At 42.4% G+C, this 26,739-nt stretch overlaps 1 protein-coding gene across 1 annotated transcript in view; it reads left to right on the forward strand.

Annotated features, from left to right (window-relative positions):
- AR (androgen receptor) overlaps window positions 1-16,267 on the forward strand; it is a 183,714-nt gene extending 167,447 nt beyond the window's left edge. Inside the window, exons 5-8 of the mRNA XM_087727754.1 lie at window positions 2,574-2,718; window positions 8,658-8,788; window positions 10,949-11,106; window positions 14,561-16,267. Of these exons, the coding sequence (XP_087583880.1) occupies window positions 2,574-2,718; window positions 8,658-8,788; window positions 10,949-11,106; window positions 14,561-14,716 (590 nt within the window). The 3' untranslated portion in view covers window positions 14,717-16,267. The remainder of the gene's footprint in view (window positions 1-2,573; window positions 2,719-8,657; window positions 8,789-10,948; window positions 11,107-14,560) is intronic.
- Window positions 16,268-26,739: the final 10,472 nt, after the last annotated feature.

The following is a 26,739-nucleotide window of genomic DNA, read 5'->3' on the forward strand; positions in this document are numbered from 1 at the left end:
ATCATCCAGAATCAGAAATAACAGAACAGGGGCTGGCAGATCAATGTCTATTTATAATACGAAATAAAATATTCATAGGAGCAGAATTGGAAGAATTGCAAAGGTCTAGTCAGGGCAGAGAAATCAAAGCCTTCAAATCTGATCCTTCAAGAGTCATTCTCATCTCATCAGTTCATAAAACTTTTGGGGGAAAATCTGTCTTCAGATGCATCTTGGCCAGTCTTGCTACTGTATATACTCAAGTATAAGCCTAGTTTTTCAGCCCACTTTTTGAGATGAAAAAAGCCGCCTCGGCTTATACTCAAGTCAGTGAAAAATTTGCCTGAAATGGAGGAGAAAAAGGGGCGGGGCCATGCCGCTGGGTGACGCTCGTGAATGGCCCAGCGCCCCTGAGTTTCCCCTCCCTCTGTGTCAGTTTGCCGCGCAGCGTGCACCGCACCATCCCCCCTCCTCACGTTCTAATGTAATGCAGGGCTATCTTACGATTCCCCTTCCTCCCCCTCCTGCCGCTCTGCAACGATGTCCCACCTCCTCCTTGTTATGGCAAGCAGCCACATAGCGATGTCCTACCTCCTCTGGTACAGTGATCCAATGATAGGAATCACTGTGCCGTGTGTCATAGGAGGCGGGACATCATCATCACAGCGGGACATCAGCATCATGAGGTGAGTGAAGTATTTCATTGAATACACCGGTATTGTGTGATAATAATTTGTTATGCAGAGCAAATTTTTACAATGGCTACTGTATATTTAATGGGCACAGGCAGGCTGTATATGTTATTCAATGGGCAATGGCATTATTGGTATCTATTTTTATTTTTGAAATTTATCGGTAGCTGCTGCATTTCCCACCCTAGGCTTATACTCGAGTCAATAACTTTTCCAGTTTTTTGTGGTAAAATTAGGTGCCTCGGCTTATATTCGGGTCGGCCTATACTCGAGTATATACGGTATTTCAATTTATGTGTCTTGTTCAGTGGTAGTCAGGTTTCAGCCTTCTTTATCTTGGCCATGTCTCTGAGCACTGAACACCTTGTACTTCTGGGCACTCCAGGTAGGTTGCAGTCCTGGAATATGATGATATGGTCAAAATACTCACTTGCCTAATAATTGTGCACCCAGTGTATATTGTAAATCACCTTGGAAAGATGTAGAAAGGAAGAATAAGACGTAAATAGTTTCCAGCTTTGTAATGTTCAAATTTTCTCTTTCTCTGCGATCATTCATTTCAGCACTTTCGCCACCTTCTAAATGCCAAGAAAGTGAATGAAACATGCACTCATGTTAGCAATGAGCAACAAAAGTGTTGAAAAGTCTGAAAATCTAACTGATGTGAAGTTTTAAGTGCAGCAAATATAATTATGGATTAAATACCTTAGGCAACACAGTATATTTTAATAATTGCAAAGGCTTAAGAGATGCTTCTAGAGTGAAGAGGAAAACACCAGTGAGGTTAAAATGTAATTTTAAAATACAATCTGTTTGGGGGGCTGAAGTGTGACCTATACTACGTGGCATCAAATTACATGAACTTCCTGATAATTCTGCTTGAGAATATTCTGGGTTTTAGCAAGGCATCTTGGCAGATCTTTGACTTAATGCCCCTCTCCTCACATGGAGTTATACAGTCCAGACTGCATGCAACTCGGAATCCAAATAGTTCATGGTGTGAGCCTTTATTTTCTTTCTAATTTCATCCCTAATTAGAAGTCCTTTTTTGTGATCCCTGGAGTATAAAGAGAAAAATAGCTTGTTCTGTTATAACAACAGACAAACCTTCTGTAAGAAAATGTTTTGTGTATGACTTTACCTTCCCTCACTTCTAGCTGCCAGATTTAAAATGTCACAGGGTGCAATAGTTTAGAGGAGGGCTTCTGTTGCATCGTTGGGGGGGCTTCTAAAATCCTGATGCCCCCCCCAATGACATATAATTCTTAAGGCAAAGATTCCCCTGCACATGCATGCTAGTTGTTCCTGACTCTAGGGGGTGTTGTTCATCTCCATTTCAAAGCCGAAGAGCCAGTGCTGTCCGAAGACATCTCTGTGGTCATGTGGCTGGCATGACTAAATGCCAAAGGTGCACAGAATGCTGTTACTTTCCCCTACCAAAGGTGGTTCCTATTTTTCTATTTGCATTTTTACATGCTTTTGAACTGCTAGGTTGGCAGAAGCTGGGGCAAGTAACAGGAGCTCACTCCGTTACGTGGCGCTAGGGATTCGAACCGCTGAACTGCTGACCTTTCTGATCGACAAGTTCTAAATCTTGGCCACTGAGCACTACGTCCCTTTTATAATTCTTATATATTATATAATTAATATTTTACTTAAAAAGTGAACGCTGCTCATGTGGAGGAAGCCTAAAGGGCCATTAACTTGGTTTAAACAAGGTTCAAATTGCCCCCATTAAAAATCAAATTGTCCCCCTGTTGGGCGGGGCCCCCACATTGGGCATCATTGCTCTAAGGAGTTGGCCTCGCAGCCTGGAGCCCAAGCTAACAACCCAACTGCTCGTTGACCTGAAGGAAGAGCTTTGCCTCCATCTGACTCAACTTTTCTGACTTTTCTTCCCAGGGTTCCGCAACCTGCATGTAGATGACCAGATGGCCATCATTCAGTACTCCTGGATGGGCTTGATGATTTTTGCCATGGGATGGAGGTCCTTCACCAATGTGAATTCTCGGATGCTTTATTTCGCTCCAGATTTGGTCTTCAATGAGTATGTTTTCTCTGTTTCATGTTAGATCTGATTAATGTATAAAGTTGAAGAAAGTGGAAAGGATGTTATCCTGTCGTTTGCTTTAAGAGACAGCCAGAGGAAAGCACCTCCTTTCTTCAGGCACGGCAGTGGCAAATGAGCCACAAGGCCAAGAAGCTGTTTTCAGTGAAAAGGAGGAAAGGAAGCTTATGCAAGATCAACATTTCTGAGCTCAAACTGTGTCTGCTTGACTTGTTTTGGGCAAATGTTCAAGGTTTTCCTTGAATGCAATGTCACTGAAATTGGGTGAGATTAACATTTGCACAGGAGTCAAAAGGCAAAATGTGGGGCTGCACAGTATGAATTCTTGGTAACATTTGTTTTGTTTCACATACTCTCGTCTTCTGAGAGGCAGTTGTAGAGATCAAAATTTCTGGAAAGTAGATGAGTCAAAAAGTAGAACTCTAAGTCTAAACATGAGCTATTTCCTAGTTAGAAGTGTTTAGTAAAAATATCTTCTGGAGAAATGTTTAAGTGTAAACTGAATATCCATTTTCCCGGCACATGCTATATTTTCTCAAGGGGACAAAGACTGCTCCTTTCCGTGTATTTGTGCATCCTGTGAAATATTCCATCTTTTGTTGAGCTCTACCATAAAATGCTGATGCTTCAGATGCCACCTTGGAGGATCAAAGTCCTGTAAAGCAATACACCACCTGACATGTAGCTATCCTGACTCAAGCGTGCCCACTGTTTTCTGCACATTTGGCTTCTCTATCCCAGGTCTTGGCCAGACAGAGGACTTCCCATGTTCTCTTCTTCTTAGCACCATTTGTCTACCAAAGTTTCTGTATGCAGTTCATGCAGGGGTGGGTTCCTGCCAGTTCTAACCTCTTCTAGAGAAGAGATTCCACAAATCTACTGTGCCGTTTAGAACCGATTCCAGCTCCCTCCCCCCGTCCATCCCCACATCATCAAGATGAAGAGCGAGAGGAGAAATCCTGGGAGTTGAAATCCACAAGTCTTAAAGCTATCAAGTTTGCACACCTCTGGGTTTTTTTTCTAAAGGGTTAGGGGTGCAAGGGTCTTGTAACTTGACAGCTTGTAACTTGACAGAAATGCCAGAGTTTCTGAGCCAACATTTTGGTTGCTAAGCAAGAGCGTTGTTAAGTGAGTTTCACCACATTTTACAAGTTGGCCATGCCCACCCAATCACATGACTGGCAAGCCATTCCCACCCGGTCACATGGTCGGCAAGCCACTCCCACAAAGCAGGCCACACTTACAGAAGAGGTTCTCAAAAATTTTGAAACCCACCACTGAGTTCATGCATTCAGTTCTTCAATCCCTGGGCCTCCATTGGAGAAGGATTCAGGTTGACCATTGTAGCCAGATATTACAGAGCAGTAACGAATTTCCAAGAGCTACCTGTGTACTTTGCATTCTTGTTTTCAGATGACCCTGCCTGAAGCTGCATGTGCCATAAGTGGCAAGATAACAGGCACTACAGCCTTCTGGGAGGGCACATTTCAATAAAACCTTTTATCTGAACAAAACAGTACAGTTGAAAACAGCTTAGATCAGAATCCATGGGGTAAATTGTCAGGGTGACAGAGAAATTCAGATTTGTACTTTCTTTTACTTATGTATTTTGCCATATTTTCTAGTTAGTGGTTATTATATTATATTATATTATATTATATTATATTATATTATATTATATTATATTATATTATATTATATTATATTATATTATATTATATTATATTATATTTATTATATTACATTATATTATATTATATTATATTTATTACACTACACTACACTACACTACACTACACTACTATATTATATTATATTATATTATATTATATTATATTTTGTGTTCTGCTATGGTCTAATGGTCAAATAATGAAGTATTATTCATAAGGCACTTTATATGGCAAGATCCATTTCCAAGGCTTGTTAGCTGGCCATTACAGTGTGGCATATTTGTAAGAATTTACAGGTTATACAATAACTCTGGATCATCAAAAAAACTCTTATAAAAGCTCCCTTCATGATATTTTTCCACCCTAAGAATAATTATTAGGAAGGGCGGGGAAGGAAATAGGTAAGTAATAGATATTTTGGAAGAACTGCTTTTGTTTGTTTAGTCATTAAGGCAGCCACATTTTCTTTCAAGCTACTAAGCAAGCATGAAAATCAAACAACTTTAATGAATGGACTCATTAAAACAGCCGTACAATGTCAGCCATACTGTTAATACCATATATGCTTAGAGTTATTTAGAAACTTGGAAAAAAGCATGGCTGCTTTAATGAGCCACAGAGACAAGCTTGTGCTCATGAATGTTCCAAAGCATTCTTTTAACTCCGTGTGAAGTGACGATAATCTGATGAAAAAGGATGCTAGGCAGTGACTGACTGCACACTATGGTGGGAAGAGAAGAAAAGAAGACATACTTGCTGGTGCAACAGGTCTATTCCTCTCACTTTGTTAGATGGACCTAAACTAAATATAACACTTTTATTACACCAAGGTTTCTTTTGAAAAATGTTTCATAACATGGTGATAATTCTGTCAACTCCAACCTGTAGCTTCCTGGGTATCTTTCTGGTTTCTTGACATCTACATATTTAGAATACTCTCTTGAGTGATACCTTCCAGCAGCTGAAGAGGCAGTAATGACATGAGTCTTATCCTTTCAAGAATCCATAGAGGTCTGCAAAGCCTGTTATGAAAGAAGAGGGAGAGATATTTTGCAAAGAGAAGAGTGCACCCTCTATGGCACTAGATCAGGGCAAGTAATGACCTTGTAACGCTATGGAGTTCATTTAATAGACAATCGTGGTTCCTTAGCACCACACCCAGTTTTGGTCAGCACGTTACAAAAAACATGTTGAGGCTTTGAAAAAAGTGCAGAGAGAAGCAACTAAGATGATTAAAGGCCTGGAGACTAAAATATATGAAGAACAATTGCAGGAATTGGGTTTGGCTAGTCTAAAGAAAAGAAGGACCAGGGTTGACATGATAGCAATATTGCAATATTTGAGGGGTTGCCACCAAAAAGAGAGGATCAACTTATTTTCCAAAGCACCAGAAGGCAAGACAGAGAGCAATGGATGGAAGCTAATCAAGGAGAGAGGCAACCTGGAATTAAGAAGATACCTTATAACAGTGAGAACAATCAACCAATGAAACGACTGGATGGCCACCTGTCTGAAATGGTATGAATATGGTATTGGACTAGAGGACCTCCAAGTTCCCTTCCAGCTCTATTTGGACTGTTTGATTGAATATTTGAGAGGTTGCCACAAAGAACAGGGGGTCAACCTATTTTCCAAAACACTTGAAGGCAGGACAAGAAACAATGGATGGAAATTGTTCAAGGACAGAAGCAACCTGACAGAAATTTCCTGACAGTGAGAACAATAAACTAGTGGAATATGTTGCCTTCAGAAGTTGTGGGTGCCCCATCACTGGAGGTTTCTAAGAAAAGATTGGACAGTCGTTTGTCCAAAATGTTTTAGGGTCTCCTGTTTAAGCAGAGAGTTGGACTAGAAGACTCCAAGGTCCATTCCAACTCTGTTATTGTGTTAAAAAAAGAGGAAAAGGTGATATTACTTCCCAAGAGTCTTCAATAAACAGCTACACCTAAATGCATGTACTGTATGCCCCCTCCTGCTGTCAACCAAAATCTTCCTTCTCCATAGAAGAGTCTGCAGCCTCAACTTCAACATAACATAATTCTAAGGATTTCCAACAGGTTTCTCTTAGCAAAAACAACATCATTTCTGCAACATCAGTTGGATTCTAGCTTTCTTTCCCCATTTTTTTATATTAGATACAAATGGCAGAATTCTGGGTACTTTTTGTGGGTGTTTTTCATTTTCTATGTTGTGCATAAATATGAGTATAGTTTTCTTGCCAAAAATTCTGGTTCTTTATGAAATATTTTTTTTAAGTGATGGTAGCCCTACCTTGAAAAATTGTGTCCTCTGTTCTCCTGGCATCAGGCAATCTTGGATCTGTTTGTTCCCTTCTTGACTCATCACAGGCAGGAGCAGCCTCTGACAGTTTTCCCCATGGCTTTTGTCCATCGTGACTTGGTGTCTCTTTGAAATGAGTTCAGAACAGGGGTGAAATTCAGCAGCGTCTGACAGGTTCTGGAGAACCGGTAGCGGACATTTTGAGTAGTTTGGAGAACTGGCAAATACCACATCTGGCTGGCCCCAGAGTGGGATGGGAATGGAGATTTTGCAGTATCCTTCCCCCAGGAGTGGGGAGGGAATGGGGATTTGCAGTATTCTTTCTCTGTCATGGCCACCAAGCCACATCCACAGAACCAGTAGTAAAAAATTGAATTTCACCACTGATTCAGACCCCTTTCCAATCAGAAGGGAAACTTCTGTGGCATCTCAGATGTCCAGGTGGGTGTTCAAATGGACTGAGCACTCTTTGGGCTTCCAGGGGTCTCTGTAGTTGGCAGATGCCACATCCATCTTTCCGTTTCTTGGAGACAGGCAGGTATTTGTGACCTAGATGATTTATAACCTTACTCAGCAAAAGTTGACGGCAGAGATGTAACGTGGCTCAGTGAGTAGTAAGACCAGTGGGAATAAACTGCAGCTTGAAGATGGAAAACTCCTCCTGGGGAGGCACTGCTGCTTTGGTACTGGTTTCCCAAGCTGAGGGGCATCAGTGTTTCCTTGCTATACCATATTTTTCAGATTATAAGATACACCAAGATTTCGAAGAGGTAAGTAAGAAAAAAAATTGCCTTCCCTCAGCCCCCAGCAACACTCTGCAGGCTTCAGTAGGGCTGAGGAAAGGCAAAAATGCCCCTGTTTTTGTAAAAAACGGACCATTTTTTTGCAAAAACGGGAAGCATTTTTGCCTTACCCCAGACCTGCTGAAACCTGCAGAGTGCTGCTGGAGCGTGAGGGAAGGCAAAAGTGCCTCAGTTTGTGCGAAAAACGTTGTGTTTTTTTGCAAAAATGGGATGTGGGGATTCAGTGTATAAGACGCACTGACATTTCCATGCTCGGGGGTGCATCTTATACTCCAAAAAATACAGTAAGCGTTCTCATGTGAAATGACAGAAATCCCAGGAAGGGGCTGGTGAGAGTTTGCAGAGTGACAGAAGGTGGCTGAACTGGGTCAGAGCTTGAGGCTAGGAGAACCTTTGTGGAGGGAGGGGTCAACATGCACCATTATGTGACACACACACCCTTCAGAGGATTTGCATTGGATGGCAAGAAATACGAAGTTTCCCTCAAGACTGAAATGGTAACATTTAGAAATTTCTCAAATAGTGAAATGCACGGAAGTTGGTCTTGGAACAAAGACATATTAGTCAGCTGATTCTCTCTATGTCTTTTTTTATTTTTTTATTTTAAAACAAACAAAAGCATACATATAACATAAAAAATATCATCAATTACATATCTATTAAGCATATCCTTTGGTCACAAACATTTGTGCGTCACTGCTTTTGGTTGCATATAAAATCAACAGTTATCAACCCAATATACATTAATACATTGATTATAATTATAATTATATATTCAGTTTACTCTTATAATTTCTTCCTTCTAAACATGTATTCTAAAGATTGTATTCATAGGTATGCTAGCTATCTGTTACATCATTGTAAATCTATTTAATAATAACATATCTTTATGGTATCATCTACATATCTTATTCTGGTATTTCTTGCAATATATATATATAAAAGGTTCACCAACATTTTATATTTGTGTATCATTACTTTCAATTATATGTAAAATCATAAAATATCTATCCAATATATATAAATACATCTTTATCATTGTGTCTCATATATTCAACTATGATTATTGTTTCTTCATTTTAAACAAAATATTCTAAATATTCCATTCCTATATATAGCAATATTCCATTACTTTGCCTATGTCTTTCTTCTTTTCTTGTCCCAGGTACCGGATGCACAAATCCAGAATGTACAGCCAATGTGTCAGGATGCGGCATCTCTCTCAAGAATTTGGATGGCTTCAGATTACTCCTCAAGAATTTCTCTGTATGAAGGCTCTGCTCCTCTTCAGTATTAGTAAGCTGCTAGCATTTTTCATCTACCTGTATTTGTACTTAGAACAAAACATAAAATAACAGGGTTGAAAGGGACCTTGGAGGTCTTTTAGATCAACCCTCTGCTCCAGTTGGACCAGGGGTGGGTTCCTGCCAGTTCTAACCTCTTCTATAGAAGAGATTCCACAAATCTACAGTGCCGTTTAGAACCAGTTCCAGTTCCCTCCCCATACCCGTCCACACATCATCAAGATGAAGAGTGAGAGGAGGACTTCTGGGAGTTGAAGTCCATAGTCTTAAAGTTTGAACAGCCCTGGGAGTTTTGTTCTAAAGGGTTAGGGGTGCAAGGGTCTTGTAACTTGACAGCTTTAAGACTTGCATGCTTCAATGCCAGAGTTTCTGAGGCAACATTTTGGTTGCTAAGCAAGAGTGTTGTTAAGTGAGTTTCACCACATTTTACAAGTTGGCCATGCCCACCCAGTCACATGCCTGGCAAGCCACTCCCACAAAGCAGGCCACACCTACAGAAGAGGTTCTAAAAATTTTTGAAACCCACCACTGTTCGGGACCAATGTCTACCGTCTCTTTGTGGAAACCTCCAGTGAAGAAGCACCCACAGCTTCTGGAGACAGGCCATTCCGAAGGTTCCTTGTTTAAATTTAAACAATTTAAGGTAATTTTTTTCCTTAGTTCTAGGTTGGATGTCTCTTTCCTGATTTTCTACCCATTACTTCTGGTCCTGCCCTCAGGAACCTGGAAGAATAGATTGTTGCTCTCTTGTTTGTGGTAGCCCCTGAGATATTGGAAGACTGTGATCATGTCTCCCCTAGTCCTTCTTTTCATCAAGCTAGACATACCCACTTCCAAATTCCTGCAACTGTTCTTCTTATGTTTTGGCCTCCAGTCCAGGGATGAAATTCAGCAGATTCTGGAGAACTGCTAGTGGAAATTTTGAGTAGTTCGGAGAACTAGCAAATACTAACTCTGGCTGGCCCTAAAGTGGGGAGAGAATGGGGATTTTGCAGTATCCTTCTCCTGCCACACCCACCAAGCCACGCCCCAGAACTGATAGTAAAAAAAATGCATTTCACCACTGCTCCAGTCCCCTAATCAACTTTGTTGCTCTTCTCTGCACTTTTTCTAGAGTCTCAACATCTATTTTGTTTGCTTGTTTCTGTAAATGATGCATGGTAGGTGAGATCCATGGTGCTAATGGGCAGGACCCCTTTAAGAAGCTCCAGCCTGCAAATAAGCTTTATCAGGCTAAAACATAGGAAGAAAGGTTGCAGGAATTGGGTATGTCTAGTCTAGTGAAAAGGAGGATTAGGGGAGGCATGATAGCAGTCTTCCAATATCTGAAGGGCTGCCACGAAGAAGAGAGGAACAATTTATTCTCCAAAGCACCTGAGGGCAGGGCAAGAAGCAATGGGTAGAAACTGATCAAGGAGAGAAGCAACCTAGAACTAAGGAGAAATTTCCTGATGGTGAGTACAATTAACCAGTGGAACATGTTGCTTTCAGAAGTTGTGGATGCTCCATCACTGGAGACTTTTAAGAAGAGCCCGGACAACCATTTGTCTGAAATGGTATAGGGCAGTGTTAGCGAACCATTTTGGCACTGAGTGCTGAAATGGGAGCACGCAGGGGAGGGGGGAGGTAGTGCCGGAAACCGGCAGTGCAGCTCTCCAACAGGCATACCAGTCACCTGGTCTTCCAGTTTCTGGTGCATATGCATGGACGAAGACCAGCTGGCCAGTGCACATGCGTGCACCAGAAACTGGAAGCTCAGCTTCCTGGCACACAGATGTATGCTAGGGAGCTGCTTTTTTTAGTTTCTGGCGCTCCCACATGCACAAAGTCCAACTGGTTGATGCGCATAGAGGAGTGACGGCTGGTGTTGCAAAGAGAGATGGCTCTGCCATAGGTTCTCCATCACTGGTTATAGGGTCTCCTGCTAGTACAGGAGGGTTGGACTGGATAACCTTCAAAACCCCATCCAACTCTTTTAGTCTACATTCTACGTTCTCCATGGCAGCTTCCCTGCTGTTGGTTGTGCCTTTGTAAGTGAGGAGCCTCCTTCACCTCCCGCCAAAGAGGTGGGGGCACACCCCCTTAGTATTCTTCAGGCTCTTTCCTTGGTCTGCTTCCATGCCTTTTGCTTCCTCTCCTTATTCTGCCTCAGTTCCAGTGGATGGGCTGAAGAATCAGAAGTTCTTTGATGAGCTCCGGATGAACTACATCAAGGAGCTGGACCGGATCATCGCTTGCAAAAGGAAGAACCCCACGTCTTGTTCACGTCGCTTCTATCAGCTCACGAAGCTCCTGGACTCTGTGCAGCCGGTAAGAGGGAGAGTTGGCCAAGGAGCATGGGGTGCAGGGCAAGGTCTGCTCAGACCAAAAAGGGCTTCGGAAAAAAGGAAGCTCCAAGACCAAGAAGTCACAGAATCCCGCAGAATCACTTTAGGAAAAGATCGAGGGGACTTGCATACGGAAGTTTGCAAGAGGTGAATAATTATACTGTGTTTCCCCGAAAATAAGACAGGGTCTTATTTTCTTTTGATCCACGAAATAAGCACTTGGCCTTATTTTCAGGGAGGTCTTATTATTTGTGAGGTGCAGGAGGTGGTGAGCGTGGTCACCTCTTGGCTTCTGCTGTGTTGCAATATTTTCGGGGAGGGCTTATTTTAATGCATGCGTTCGATAATAAGCCCAATTGGACTATTTTAGTGCATGCGCTCAAAAATCCAATTGGACTTATTATCCGGGGAGGTCTTATTTTGGGGAAAACAGGGTATTGTAAATATAATTCACCTGTTCCTTTTATAGGAGCTCCTCTGTTGGAGGGTCCTCCAGATTTGTGGACACTGCATAGTGGTACACAACCTCAAGCCCCAGAACTGCAAGCAGCCTCAAAATCCTTGGGTTCACCCCTCCACCCACCCCCCTGAGAGCTGCAAAAGTGTACATATAAATGTCTATGTATCTTTAAACTTTGTAGACAAAGTTGTTGCTGTATTAGTATTAACTACATCAAATTTAAAAGGAAGTTTAGTTCCTGTTCTATCTTTCTGGACTGGGGTTTCTGGCCCACCACTCAACAGCCATGTGCAGCTTGTGGGGGGATGGTTCTCCTTAATTCTTGCTTGGTGTTGTTTCTTTGGCTGAGAGCCAAGCTCCCTCAGGCCTCTTCAGATGGACCCTGCCAGGGAGGCTTCTTGGGGAAGCTCCATTCGCTACGTTTCCATGAGATTGGAACAGTGGGCAGTGGGCTCAGATGAGGAGGAGAAGAAGCGGGTGTGGGTTACCGCTTGTCATGGGTAGCTCAAAAAGTGTCAGCAAAACAAAACAGAAAGTCACACCTTGCCGAACATTGTGCCTTTTCTGGTTACAGGAGAATAAAATGCTCTTACAACACAAGTCCAGTCAGGACAATAGGATACCCCCACATATTCTTCCCCCTTCCCTTTTTTTTTCCGGGTTTCAAAAGTTTTATTTTTTTTTAAAACAAACATTTCATCATTCCTCAATCAGTGAGACATCGGAGTACAATTTGTGTGTGTGTGTGTGTCAAAATAGTTCTAGTTTACCACCAAATTCTTGTCTAGCCTAATGTATACCCCTCCCCCCTCCCCCCAACCCCCCTTCTCCTCCCCCCCCCCCCGACTTCCCAGAACCCGTACACGGTATGGATTTTTAACAAACACAGTCTAAAATCTATTGGGGAAAAAAGAAATAAAGAAATTAATGACATCTCTACATTGATCTTAGCTTCTTCTTGCTGAGCTAACTTTAAACAATTTAAATCATTTCTGATCTTAAGCATAGGCTAACTGGAATTTCTTGGTCCCGTATTTATTTTGTATATAATCAATCCATTTTTTCCAGTCTCATTTATATTTCTCATTTGAGTGGCCTTTTAAGATATGCTGATATTTTAGCCATCTCGGCTAAGTTTGTAACTTTCAATGTCCATTCTTGAATTGTAGGCAAGTCTTCCTTTTTCCAGTATTGTGCCACCAACAGTCTTGCTGCCGTTATTAGGTGCAGAATCAAGTTAGTCTCTATCACTGTAAAGTCAATGCTTATACCTAGTAAAAATAACTGAGGAGTAAACTTTATCCTTCTTTTAAAGATATTTTGCATAATCCACCATATTTTTATCCAAAATGCCTTAACCTTTTGGCAGGTCCACCATATATGAAAATATGTAGCATCGAGAGAGCCACATCTCCAACATTTAGGCTGTAAATTTGGATACATAGAAGCCAGCTTTTTAGGATCTAAATGCCATCTATAGAACATCTTATAAAAAATTTCTCTCAGGTTTTTGAGCTTGTGTAAATTTCACATTTCTTACCCAGATTCTCTCCCATGTATCCAGCATTATTGGTTCTTCAATGTTTTGAGCCCACTTTATCATACAATCTTTAACTAATTCTGTTTCCGAATCCATCTGTATTAATACATTATATATCCTCTTTATATGCATTAAGCTTTGATCTCTTATTTGTTTAAACAGATTAACCTCAACTTGAATAAAACCAATTTTTGATCTATTTTCCACCTAGCCTGTAATTGCCCATACTGGAACCATGTTTGAACTACCTTCTCCTCTTTTAATACCTCTAAGGATTTTAGTTGTAGTACCCCCCCTTTCCAAGATAAGAAGCTGTCTGTAGGTAATTCTGTCCTGTTTTTGTGCTATATTCATATTTTCAATTGCGTGTCTAGGAATTGCCCACATGGGTATCTTGTCATTTAATTTATATTGGTATTTTTTCCAAACCCGCAGTAAAGCATTTCTTAAAATATAACTTTTAAAATTCTTGTCCAATTTTTTGTTGAATAACAGGTAAGCATGCCAACCATATACCAGATCGTGTCCCTCAATATTCAATATTCTATCATTAGTTAAATGAGTCCAATCACTAATTACAGATAATGCCACTGCATCATAATATAGTTTTAAGTTAGGTAGTTTCAAGCTTCCTCTCTCGCGTACATCTTGCATTATTTTCATCTTTACCCTCGGCTTCTTTCCTGCCCATACAAATTTGTTGATACCCTTCTGCCATTCTAAAAGATTCACATCTTTTTTAAGTATAGGTAACATTTGGAAGAGAAATAACATTTTTGGTAAGATGTTCATTTTCACTGCCACTATCCTACCCAACAAAGATAAGTGCAATTTCTCCCATTTTTTCATCTCTGTCCCCCTTCCCTTTGAAGCAACCCCAAACATCTCACTTTTGGAACTGCCAGTGGCTGCCCAGCCCCCCAGAATGTCAGGGTTCCAAATAGCATCCAAAAGTAAATCAGAGTCCAAGGCAAAGTATTGCTCAAAGTTCCAATTTATTAAGAGAGCCACGTTGGCACATCTGGGAAAACCTGAATCTAAGTTTCCTGGTTTTCCCCACCTAATTGAAAGTTCAAGATCTTACACCCCCAAGTCCATCCCATAGTCCAATCTCCCACTGCCATGCTGGTAGCTTCCACCCATCCAGTTCCAGTCAGGTGCAGAGGTGCAGAGACAAAGGATGACCTTGGCTTTCTGGAAAGAATTTTGTTATGGCTACATATCATCTCACTCCGTACAATCCCCCGTCCCATTTTCCCACAATAGAAAAAGGCATAGTAGAATAATAAGAAAGTGTGGCAGGCCAAAGATCCAAAAGAAAGCTGCGGGCCGGGCACAGAGTGCAGCTGGCAGCCCTCAGGACAGAAGGTCTCTGGAAGGACTTGCTGAACAAGACAAGGGTGCCTCCCTGTGATAACCTCCCTTTTCCTCCTCTAGATCGCCAGAGAACTGCATCAGTTTACATTTGACCTCTTGGTGAAGTCGCACATGGTGAGCGTCGACTATCCTGAAATGATGGCTGAGATCATCTCAGTGCAGGTCCCCAAGATCCTTTCTGGGAAAGTGAAACCCATCTACTTCCACGCCCAGTGATGGTGAGCGGCAGACGGGCCTCCTTTTCCTCGGGTCCCTGGACTCCTGCACTGCAGTGCCTTGGCACGCTGTGTGTCCTCAACAGACGCACAGTAACCACAAAGAACTCTTTGCTGGGCCCACTTTCAGGTTTCTGTTTTCTGCTTTCCCCCGAACTGCCTTCGCCTTGAGAGATCTACTCTGGACATTTGCCGGCTTCAGTGTCTCACCGTGTGCATGGACTTCCTCTTTCAGTTTTGTGGCGTGGTGCCTGGCGGCACTGTTTACATTCTTGTGCTTGTGCATTCCCCACCGTGGCTTTGGTGGCCCCTTTGCAACCAAAAGGAAGCGTCGGTTCAAAAAACGTCCATCGCCGCTTTTCTGGTGGTTCTCCCTGCTGCTGTTTGTTTTCTAACCAATGCCTAGCAGGTCATTAAATGCTGGGGATAAGGGGAAACTTTCAAGCTGGATGGGTTTTTTTGTGGGGGGGAGAGGGGTGTATTTTGGGTTTGTTTTAGCAGTTCTGGCAGCCTCTTTTTCGTCTCTCTGAGGAAAGGTCTGAAGTGTCCCTGGAAATAACGAAGAGACGCCAACCCCAAAGCAGACAAAGAGAACGTAGTTGACACACATGATCCGTGCGCCTGCTAGACTTTGGTTTCAGAGAGAGCTTTCTTTGCATATACAATCAGGCTCGAGACACCCAGCATTGGTCCAACTATGCACACAGAATAACAGGGTTGGAAGGGGCCTTGGAGGTCTTCTAGTCCAACCCCCTGCTCGAGCAGGAGACCACAGACAGCCACCGTGTTCCCGGCACTCAGACCTTCAGCTACATTTTCTCTCTTGGGCAGAGCCGTGGAGCCAGGGGTCACCCATTGCGGTGGCTGTTGTAGAAGACCACTGAGAAGATGCTCGCAGCCGCGGCTCCCTAATCCAGAGAGCCCCCTTCATGCAGTGGTTCTTGGGAGGAATAAGAAGGTCTGGAAGTTTTCCCAATGCCCAGAAATGATGGGGGCCCTCTTTTTTTTGCAGCTAGTACTACTTCATCTTTCTTCGTCTGTGGACCATGAGCCAGAAGTAAAAACATTTGCCCAGTGAATGTGAACACATTCCAGTTGTGAGCTTTTTTTAATCTTTCCATGGACTCTCCCTCCCTTTAGTACTCAGTTCTATTTTTGTTCCCTTCCCGCAGCTTCCAATGCTCTCCAAGTCTCTGTTCGCCTCCTCTTAGCTCTGCCTCTCGTTGCAGGCCATTCATTTCACTTCCTAGAGGCTTCCTTGGATCACTTGCTTTTTGCTGTATGGCGGAACTGTCTCAGAAATCGTACAACTTGGCGAGACTTCCTGGGAACCTCTACCCGCATTGTCCTAGCCCAGCCCAGCCCGGAACAATTTCTTCCAAACTTCACTTGAGTTCATGATGATTGTGTTAAACTGCAAAAAAACCAATGATGAATCCCTCTTTTCCTTTCTGCAACTTCTGTTGGAACAATAGGAGAAACTGCCTTATCCAAGGAGATAAGGAAAACTACCCTCCCCAAATTATACCTCTTTTTTATGGGAAACAAAAGTCTAACCCAGCTGCACCGTTGGTATCACTTACCAGGAATTCCCATGAGCTGGTAGCCAAAGATTCAGAGAAGCCATGTGGGTGAATTAGGTTTTTTGTTTGTTTGTTTTGCTTTGCTTTTCAGGAAAAAAAACACACCTGGGAAAAGAAAATTCAAAACATGCCATTGGATGTTAGTAGACGATAGTAAGAGAGCATATGAAAAGCCTGTGGTTATAATGAGAACATTATCTTGGATTATTTTTCTGTTAGGTACCACTTTTTAGCACAAGATGACATCTACTGAGAATAACAAAGGTGAAATTAGGATCAAACATTTGGAGAGCTGTTTGGCCCTCCTGAGGCCTGGCGTGATTCTTCATCTGCTGTGATTTCAAGATGTCTTGCTCGGAGTTTGAAACTTGCCTGCCTTGGGTCATTTTGATCTGATGCTTAAGATCATTAATTACCTGGCCGTTGTTGTGTCTTTGATGGATCCTGCACACTCCAGGCTTCAGCTAAAGGAAAAACAAGGTTAAATTTCTAGCAACGCTGAGTTAAAATGACCAGCATTCGGTTTCATCTCTGCAGGAACAAGAACAATAAAACAGCAATACATTGAATTAGCTTTTGCTTCTGTGTGATGCTGTCCATTGCATTGCTAAAATAAATCTATTTCGGCTGCTTTTTAATTTTTGGATTGTTAACAATAATTAGACAGAACCATTGAAATATGTCCCTGTTTTTGGTACTGAGGTTGCCTCTCCTCTCATTCTTAGAACAAACGGTGACAATGCTATGGGTGTTTGGACTTTCCTGAACCTTGTTCATGCCATCTCAAGAGATTTTTTTTGAAAAACACAACAAAGTTCTTTTTTAAAGACAAGAATCTACATTTTGGATGCTTGGTTTGAAAGCCTCCTCCTCCTCCCACATACATGGAACTAGATGAATTGCACTCTTAACCCTCCTTCCCTGTAGACTCAGTATAATTTCATTATTCGTTTTTTGGAATGTTGCCTCAGACGCCCCTATAAATGAATGAAGATAAGGCCATCAAATGTTGGGCAGAAACACCGAAATCACTTCTGTAGTTGACGAGCCCGAATGGCTCAGATCAGTGTGTTGATTCAACTTCCCTCCACTGCATCGTTCTTGTGATGTGCCTTCCACAGCGCTGGCTGTGGGGAACTGTATCCGTGCATGCATGCTGTACTTGGTTTCAGGGTATTTTCCTCCCATGCTCAAATCTTCTGAAAATCTTGAAATTCAAGGGCAACATGCGTCTTCATGCTAAGCTGTTGCAAAAGGGCAGCGCTCCTCTTGATACCTTCAAGATCCATGCGCAACCAAAGTGCCACCTCTGGTAGACCTCTGCAATCTAGCATGGATGCTTCATGTTTTTGATACCACAGTGAACATGCTAGATCTTCAAGTACCCCAGGATGGCTCATTTATGGTTGCTGTAACCTGTCGTCCAGCAGCTTGATTTCTCATCTGTCTCTTCAGCATCAAGCCATCTTCCGATGTGCATCAGGTCCAGGAGAAGCTTCGTTTTCTGGCCATTTCTGGAAGATTCCTTTCAAATCCTTTTTAATGAATGTCATGTAAATATTGGAGAATGGATTAGTGGTGGCCGGGAGTTAAATATTTACTTTCTTCAGCTCATTTACAGTGGACTACTGCTGCAGCAGTACTAAGGGAATTGTGGGGGAGGGGGAAGCTTACGAATTATGAAAAGCATTTACAAAATCATAGTCATCAGTCCATATTTTTAGTACCGTGCATTTTATGCATCAAAATTATTACACATTTTTAAAAGTGTACTTAAGCTTGAGTACGTTCTATTCTGCCATATGATAATTGCCTTTTGTGATACAAGAAGCTATTTGCCAGACCCCAGTCGCTGTGAAAATGCACAGGATTGTAAAAAAAACTGACAAATGGGGGTGGGGGGATGAATAATTGTCTTGCTGCTGCTGCCTCTGGCTCCTTCGCTCCAGAAGGGGGTCCTGTCCTCCACCCCCACTTCCCGGGACATGCTTGATCTTGTTCCTTTGGCAGTTGGGAAGAAGGAGGAAGGCCGTAAATTGAAGGAAAGGGGCATTCCCATCACCAAAGAAAAGACCTACGCATTTGACCCTAGACAACATCACAATTCTGATGACAATGGCTGTGCATCACAGATTTGGGATTTCTTGTATTTTATTTTTGATGTGGGATGTATGTGCTTAAGAATCTTAGATTTTCTATAGTTAAAGATGCCTATATCCATGTTTTCCCCCCTTTTCTTTGGGAAAACTTTTTTTTCCCAATCCTGTCCCTTAATTTTACTGGAACTCTTGAGTTCTCTTTTTGTCTGAAGCACTTTGTAAAAAGCTTAGGCTGCTTCTGTGTTCACTTGTTGCAATTTTGACCGAAAGAATGTGTTTGTAATGTTAGTACCAAAGAATGTTATTTAAAGTGGGAAAAAACAGATTTCTGACTTAGTTGGACTCTTGCTCTGGGGCACATGGAGAATTCTCTGCCGTGCTGCTGGGATGGAGGGCCAAGGCAGAAAAGCATAGCACGAAAAGATGGTACGAATGGATTTCCTGGCCTGCTGAAAAGAGCAGCCAGCCAGAGGGGAATAGCCCTGTTGGTTGCATTATTTGCACTGGGTGGGGAGCCGGGCCCTAATATTGCTCCCGTTTGATCGTACGAAAGGTTTTTGATGCTCACAACTACTCAGAGAGTGGAAGAAAACTCTTTTACCAGAGAGAGAGGGAGAGTTTTTACAGCTCAGCCTCAATCTGGGCAGTGGACGAGGACGGGGAGGCTAAAGGTGGTAGAGCTCTTCTGTTTCCCTTACCTGCACCTGTGAGGATATTGCAAACCACCGGTAGAGGGAGGAGGGTCAGGCTGCGTCCAGAGGAGGACATAGCCTTCGTCTCTCTTGCTGGAAAGGAGTCCTTTGCCAGAGAAGATGGCCAGGGGAGGAGGACATGCAAAAGTTAGGACAGAGTCGAGCGAGACATTGTGCTGCGTGACACGGCTTTCATTCTTAGCAGAAGTAGACCGGTTTTGCATTGAATGTGTAGAAAGCAGAAGGGCTCCAAGCACCAGAGTCTGGTGCTTGTTTGAAGAGCCTGGTGGTGTCTGGGGGGTGGGGGAGGGATAGACTTTTTTTTTTTTAGCATAGCTGGAGCCAGAAATAATTCTGTAAAAATTGTGGCACTTTTTTTTAAAAAAAGTTACATTTGTTAATCTGCTTGTGTATTTTTTTAATTAAATCTTTGCAGACATAGATGATTGTTAGATGAGGTCACCCAACTGGCTGTGCACTGGAGTTGCGAGGGGGTGGAAGCTAGATGGACCTGTTCAAGTTTCTATGGTCTTAATACAGTCAAATAAGCTTGTGATGCTATAAAATATACATACCAGCCAAACAGTTGAAATATTGTCCTCAAAACAGCTGCCCACCCAGCTCTCCAGGGCCCAGGAACTGCCTGTCAGATGCCTGTCGAACAGCAGGAGATAAAGAATAATTTCATTAGGCTAAGAATTCATTGAAAGAATATGAAACAGAGGGATGGATTCTTTGTTATGGCCAATGGTCATAAAATCATTGCATACATAAAACTAATGATGGTTGATTGATTGATTGATTGATTGATTGGGTGGATGGGCGAGCAGATCAGTCCAGTTGCTGTGCATTTTGCATATTACATGACACAATGTGGCCACACTTAAAGAAAATCATGGCCTTATATCCAGGAAGTGGTCTTTAATTAACGGTGCCAAAGCAGATAGAACCAGCCATTTATTTACCAGCCAATTGTCTACTGACACCGACAGAAGAACTTGTAATTGACTTTATTAGTGTCAGAATTAGACACACAAGTGTAATTCAGTGTCAGACACTTCGATGGAGATGCTGGGCACAACCACAGAAGCCGCTGCAGCCACAGGTCTTGCAATGTGAGGCTAGGGCAAGCAATCTCTTCTGGTGGGTTGCAGCTGTACGTCCCAGTTGCAGAGGTGAAATACCCGAGAGCCCATGTACACCCAGCCTCAAGGGACAGAAGTGAACTGGGAACTGTTAAAGAGAGGATGTTACAAGACAAAACATCAGCCTTTTGTTTCTGACTTCATTAGTATGTTGTGTGTTTAATAGAAGGTGACAGTTGTCATTGGACAGAGGGCAAATTTCATGCTGTAAACCGGTTCTGATCTTTGTAACCTTGGATTCTATTCTTCCTCCAAATACAGTTTTAAAAAGCAAACCTTGATTGTCTGAATCCGTGTCTACAATTCCTTTCTCGGCTACACAGGGAGAGTGGCTTCTACGCTTTGATACTGTTTCTTGGTTATTCATCTAGACCAGTGGTCCCTAACTCTTTCTGGCTCCATGGACCGGGAGGTGGCGGAGGGAGGGGGTGGTTTGATGCATACAACCTAAACCCTGCATGTGTGCAAATGGAGCTTCCCACGCTCATACACCACTTCCACAGCCCAGTTCCTAACAGGTCGTAGACTGGTACTGGTCCGTGGACCCGGGGGTTGGGGGACTCCTGATCTAGACAAAACGAGTGTGAGACAAACATATGCAGAGGAAGCATTTCAAGAGCATTTTCAAGCTACTTATCAACACTCAATGCTGTTATAGGAAATCAGTCTTATTGACGAGAAAAGAAATAATTAGCTTACATAGATTATTTAAAAATATGTTTTACAGGAGTCTGGATAATAAATAGAATCTTTTCTTATCCCTTCCAGCTGGGCCTAAATATGTTTAGTTTTTCTGCATGGTTCTTTTCTTTTTCAAGGTGGCAGGGAATATATTTATATTCTGAATAATAACTTACATCTTTCTAAGGACAAAAGTGGCCACCGTCGTTTCCTGCAAATACTTCTTAGGCAACTGCACTGGAATGACTCGTTTGCAATAAGTGTAAAGAAGAGAAAATGGCCAAGCCAAGGGTGGTCCCCCCTGGATGGGACCTTGGCTATTCAGACAACCTGCCTGATTGACTGGTCCCAGGTGCTCATCCGAAGAGCATTTCTCAGTTCAGGAGCATTTCTGCAAGGTGTCAGCAAAGCTGAGTGATAATGCAGAAGTTCCATGTGAAGAGCACCTGAAAGCACCTTTCCTTGGGAATGGGAGGGCATCAGACTTCTCAAGGGATGAGAGGAGAACATTCCCGAGGCCTTGCTCATATGGAGGTGATGCAGTCGTCAAAGTGGCACTGAACCCACCCACTGCCAGGTCTCCAGTTTAGTATGTTAATAAGACACATTATCCAGTGTTCCTGCTGTTTGCTGAAGAGACAAGCAATATCTTGGGCAATATTGTCCAGTGTCCAATCTTCCCTTTCTGAAGAAAGTAATCAGATAGCAACTTCATAAGATCTTGGAGGAAGCAGGTAATTTTGAATAATTTCAGACTGGGGGATAGTACCCAGGCAGTATTGGTCACACTTCTCAATGACCTTTGATGAAGCTAGGAAAGCAGTGCTGCATCCATCTGCTGCTGCCTTGACCACTCAGTGGTTTTTGATGCATTGACCACTCAGTGGTTTTTGATGCATTGACCACTCAGTGGTTTTCAATGCCATTGACCAGCTATGGAGACTGGGAGCAGTAGGCACTATGCTGCACTGTTTTGTCCCCTTCCTCAGTGAGGTTATCTGTCTGCTTGGGATTTGGTACCATCAGAATGTTAAATCCTGGGCTGCAAGATGACGCCAGGGTTCCGACTCAGTGTCTGGGGGCTCTTTGGGTCTGGATGGGGAGGAACAAACTTCAGTGCAGTTCAGCCCTTGGCTCAGAGATGTTTTCACTTTGGTTGTCTTGGATGGAATTGCACTTCTCCTCCAATATTGGCCTGCAACTTGGGAGTCCTCTGGACTCTCAGCTTGTTTCACACAGGTTCATTTTGTGGGTCAGTTGCATCAGGTCTTCAAGCCCTTCAGAGAGTCACGATTGCCCTGGATTTTTAAAAAGCACTGCACGTGAGCTGCTCTTGAAGACCATCTGGAATCTACAGCTAGAGCCGCTTCAAAATACAACATCAGCAGTTATGGGCCCTTCTTGTTCTTCTCATGTGTCACTGCTGCTATTTTAATTGCATTGATTGCCAGCTGGCTTCCAAGGGCAATTCAAGGTGTTGATTATTGATAAAGCCATTCATGGCAGAGGGTCTGGTTATCCAGAGACCACCAATCACAATTTTTTTCTGCCCATGACAAAGTACATTTGGATAGCGTGGGTGTCCCATCAATTCCAACATCTTCTGGGTCTAAGGAAGCAAGGCGGTTACAGCTCCTGTCCTCTGGAATAGCATCCCAGAGGAACTCTGCTCTTTTATCACTGAAGACATAGACATTTGATGTCAACAAAACCATTTGCTATGTTTTGTTGCCAATCGAATACATAGTCACTAGGATTTGAGCTTCACTCAAAGGAGACTGTGCTCCCTCTAAGACTGGAGAAAGAGCCACCACTGACTTGGTCAACTGGATTAGCCAAGAGGCAGACCCATCCCATGGCTGTAGCAGTGCTGCAATTAGTAGATTTTCTCCCCAGCTTTGCTAATAAGGGAATCCAGCCAAGACAAAGGTTGACACCAACACTTTGCCTATCATGAGCAACGATCAGAGCACCATTGGCTATGATTCAAAAATGATGATGGAGACAAGAAGAGAAAATGTCAACTCTACATTATCTCATTCCAATGGAAGGATTGTTAGACAGCACGTCAACTTCAGTTGAGATTTTCAAACATGTGTACATGTAACAAACAGAATCCATAACCATAATTTGCTCTGCCTGGACCACGATTCCAACGTGAGGGAACTGGCAATAAATCTACTCTGCAGTTTTCTGCCCTTAAGGGGTGATAGTGTATGAGAATGACCTTGAGGGATGAGGGGAAGAAATGCTGTTTAGAAGACAATCATGGAAAAGAGGAGCCCCCTAGTGGCTTAAGGGTTAGAGGAAGAAACTTAGAAAGGACCCGGCCTAATGGTTAGGGCAGTTAAAGTCATAGCTTGAATTTTCTACCTTCAGACTGGCAAGATTTTGTTACTGTAGCCTACAAGGAAGAAGTCCCATTTCCTGCCTGGTTTATCTGGGACATAGGGATAGGATCCTTTCCCAGTTAGCTCTGAGGAAACAATTTAATCCCTATGTCAATTATTATAAGCAGTTACGCAGGAGCGGCTATTTGTAGAGCTGCAGCCAGACCTAGTTCCCGAGGAGTAAACTAATGAGACACACATGTTCTAAACTCCTTACATAACATTGGGCTAAGAACAACCATGCTCATCACCAGAAATAAGTGCATGTGGATGTCCAGTTGGGGAGGTGAATGAGGAGGAATCGGAATAGAGCTGGAAGGGATCTTGGAAGTCTTCTAGTCCAACCACTTGCTCAAGCAGGAGACTCTATACCAATGATGGCAAACCTTTTCCGGACTGAGTGCCCAACGCGTATGAGCACATGAATGTTCATGCACGCATGAACCCCCAAATGCAATGTGTGTGTGAGCCCCCTGCATTCACCCTCCCCACATGAGTGGTAGAGACCTGAAGACCAGCTTGCTGGCAGGAGGTACACACACATGCACGACGGAGTTGAGCTGGGGTGATGGCTCGCGTGCCCACAGAGAGGGCACTGCATCCGACCTTTGGCATGTGTGCCATAGATTCACCAACACTGCTCTATACTATTCTGGACAGTTGGCTGTCCAGTCTTTTCTTTAAAACCTCCATTGTTGGAGCATTTACAACTTCTGAAGGCAGGTGGTCCCACTGGTTAATTATCCTCACTATTAGGAAGTTTCTCCTCAATTCCAGGTTGTTTCTCTCTTTGATTAGTTTCCATCCAGTGTTTCTTGTCTTGCCTTCTGGTGCTTTGGAATGCTGATGCCACCTCCTTTGTGGCACCCCTCAAATATTGGAATACAGCTATTGTGGCATCCCTAGTCCTTTTCTCTAGACTGGCCATGCCCAATTCATGCAACTGTTCTTCATATGTTTTTGTTCTTCAGGCCCTTAATCATCTTAGTTGTTTTTCTCTGCACTTTTTCCAAAGTCTTAACATCTTTTTTTGCAATTTGGTGACCAACACTGGATGCAGGTGTGGCCTTACTAAGGCTTTATAAAGGAGTACTAATACTTCACATGATTTTGATTCTATGCCTCTGTTTATACCATCAAGGATTGTATTAGCATTTTTGGCTGCTGCCACACATTTCTGGTTCCTGTTTAAGTGATTGTCCATTAGGATTCCAAGGCCCTTCTCAAAATTATTGTTTTTTAGCCAGGTTTCACGTAATCTGTACTTGTACATTTGGTTTTTCCTGCCTAGGTGTAAAACCTTGCTTTTCTCCACATTAAAAGTCATGTTATTGGGTAGGGCCCATTGTTCAAATCTGTCAAGATCGCTTTGGATCTTGAGCTTGTCTTCTGAGGTGTTGGCTATTCTTGCCAGCTTGTGTCATCTGCGAATTTGATGAGTTCCCCTTCTATACCCTCCTCTAAATTGTTTACGAAGAAATTGAAGAGAACTGGCCTAAAACAGAACCGTGAGGTACTCCACTGCTTTCCTCCCTCCATGTAGTTGTAGTTCCATTAAAGGCTGCACATTGAGTGTAATTTGTCAGCCAGTTACAAATGCAACTAGTGATGCTGCTGTCTATCCCACATTTTTCTAGTTTACCAACAGGTACAGGTTGTAGTCTACTTTGTTGAATGCCACCATGAAGTCTAAGTATACTATGTCCACAGCATTTCGCTGGTCTAGTAATTTAGTCACTTTATCAAAGAATGAAGTAAGATTGATTTAGTATATTCTGTTTTTAACAAACCTGTGCTGTCTTCTAGGCATACATTTATTCGTTTCTAGATGTAGAGATAACATCTGCCAGCTCCTTCAGTACTCTCTTGTTTTTTTTCTTTTTCAGTGGTATTGTGTTGGACTGGGCTTTTATGATCATATTTTTCAGAGTTTCCCACACTTCTTGAGGTGTTTTTCTCCTTTAGGATTTTTATCTGTGGAATTTTTCTTTGGGTCTCTCTGAGTTTATTAAAACCAGCTCTTCTAAAATTTAAGATACCGGTTGGATTATATTCTATTGTTTCTGTTTGCATTATATTGAATTCCAACATGACGTGGTCACTCTCACCCAAGATTATAGCAACTTCAACTCCCTCTATCACTTCTTCTCTGTTAGCAAGAATTAGGTCCAGTATAGTTTTCCTCTTTCCTCTTTTGGATGATAAAGTTGTGAGCTAAGTTGGGTAAGAATCTGTTCGATCTCCCACTTACTTCAGAGTTTGTCTCCCAGTTGATATCAGGGTAGTTAAATTCTCCCATTAGTACTGTGGTATGTTTCCTACATACATTTGTTAATTGGTTAGGAGAGAGTTCATCTATTTCTTCTGCTTGGTTGAGTGGCCTGTAGTATATGCCCCCAGCAAAGCCATTTTTTGCACTTTTATATTGACCCATATGGATTCTAGGAGGTTTTCATCCTTGGTTTTGTGTATTTCTGTAGAGATGTAGTGATCTTTTATATATAATGCAGATCCACCTCCTCTTTTGTTAGGTCTGTTTCTTTTGAATAATTGGTATCCTTCCATCAGTACATTCCAGTCATGAGTTTCATCTCACCAAATTTAAGTAATGGCAGCTATATTATATACTTCATGTATTAATGTTTCAAGTTCACCATGTTTGTTCCCTAAACTTTGAGCGTTAGTATATAGGCTTTTGAGTCCTTTATGGATCTTGGGGAAGGGGAGGAAACCTAGGAATTGACTCAAGTGTCATTCTTGATTCTCCCTTATTTACTTGCTTCTTTGGAACAAATGCTAAATTCTTCTGACACTTCTGTCCAATAAGAAATCTTGAGAGTTTGCACAGATATTTCTCTGTGAGAGGTTTAGCCTGAACAAGGTAGAATAGGTTTCTGCTGTAATCATGCATTCAATGTCAAGTTTGAACCACGCTTTTGTGTTTGCAACTATTATCACTTCTTAGCTTGCCAACGAACCAGGGGGGAGGGAAGGAGAAGATGGAATGTAGGCTCCAGACATCAAGAAGACAAGACGTGAGAACCAAGGATGCTTTGACAGATGTTTGCCAAAACCAAAGACTTTTTCTCTTAACAATACAATGTCATTCAATTGGACAATGTGCAGGGGGAGAATCCGATACTTTAATTATGTGGGTTTGCATGGGAATTATCTAGATCTGGTTTTGCCCTCATTGGTGCTGATGTGGTGTACTCAATAAAAATTTGCATTCAGGGATTGGATTGTCTTGGCTGTGCTTGATTTGGTTGGGTTTATCAATCGGAATATTGACACTCATCTTTTCAAAGCACTTCAAATTCAGATAGAATCTCCTGGTTTTGCATAGAGGAGTCCAGTTAGTAGTTTCCACATTATGAAGTCTGGTGGCCCTGATGGCATGAAGGTTGCCAGTCTCCAACACCCAAAGGGGATTG

This window comes from Thamnophis sirtalis, unplaced genomic scaffold (assembly GCF_051295495.1).
Source record: "Thamnophis sirtalis isolate CommonGarterSnake01/CBP01778 unplaced genomic scaffold, rThaSir2_p1.2 scaffold_13, whole genome shotgun sequence".
Taxonomy (NCBI): Eukaryota; Metazoa; Chordata; class Lepidosauria; order Squamata; family Natricidae; genus Thamnophis; species Thamnophis sirtalis.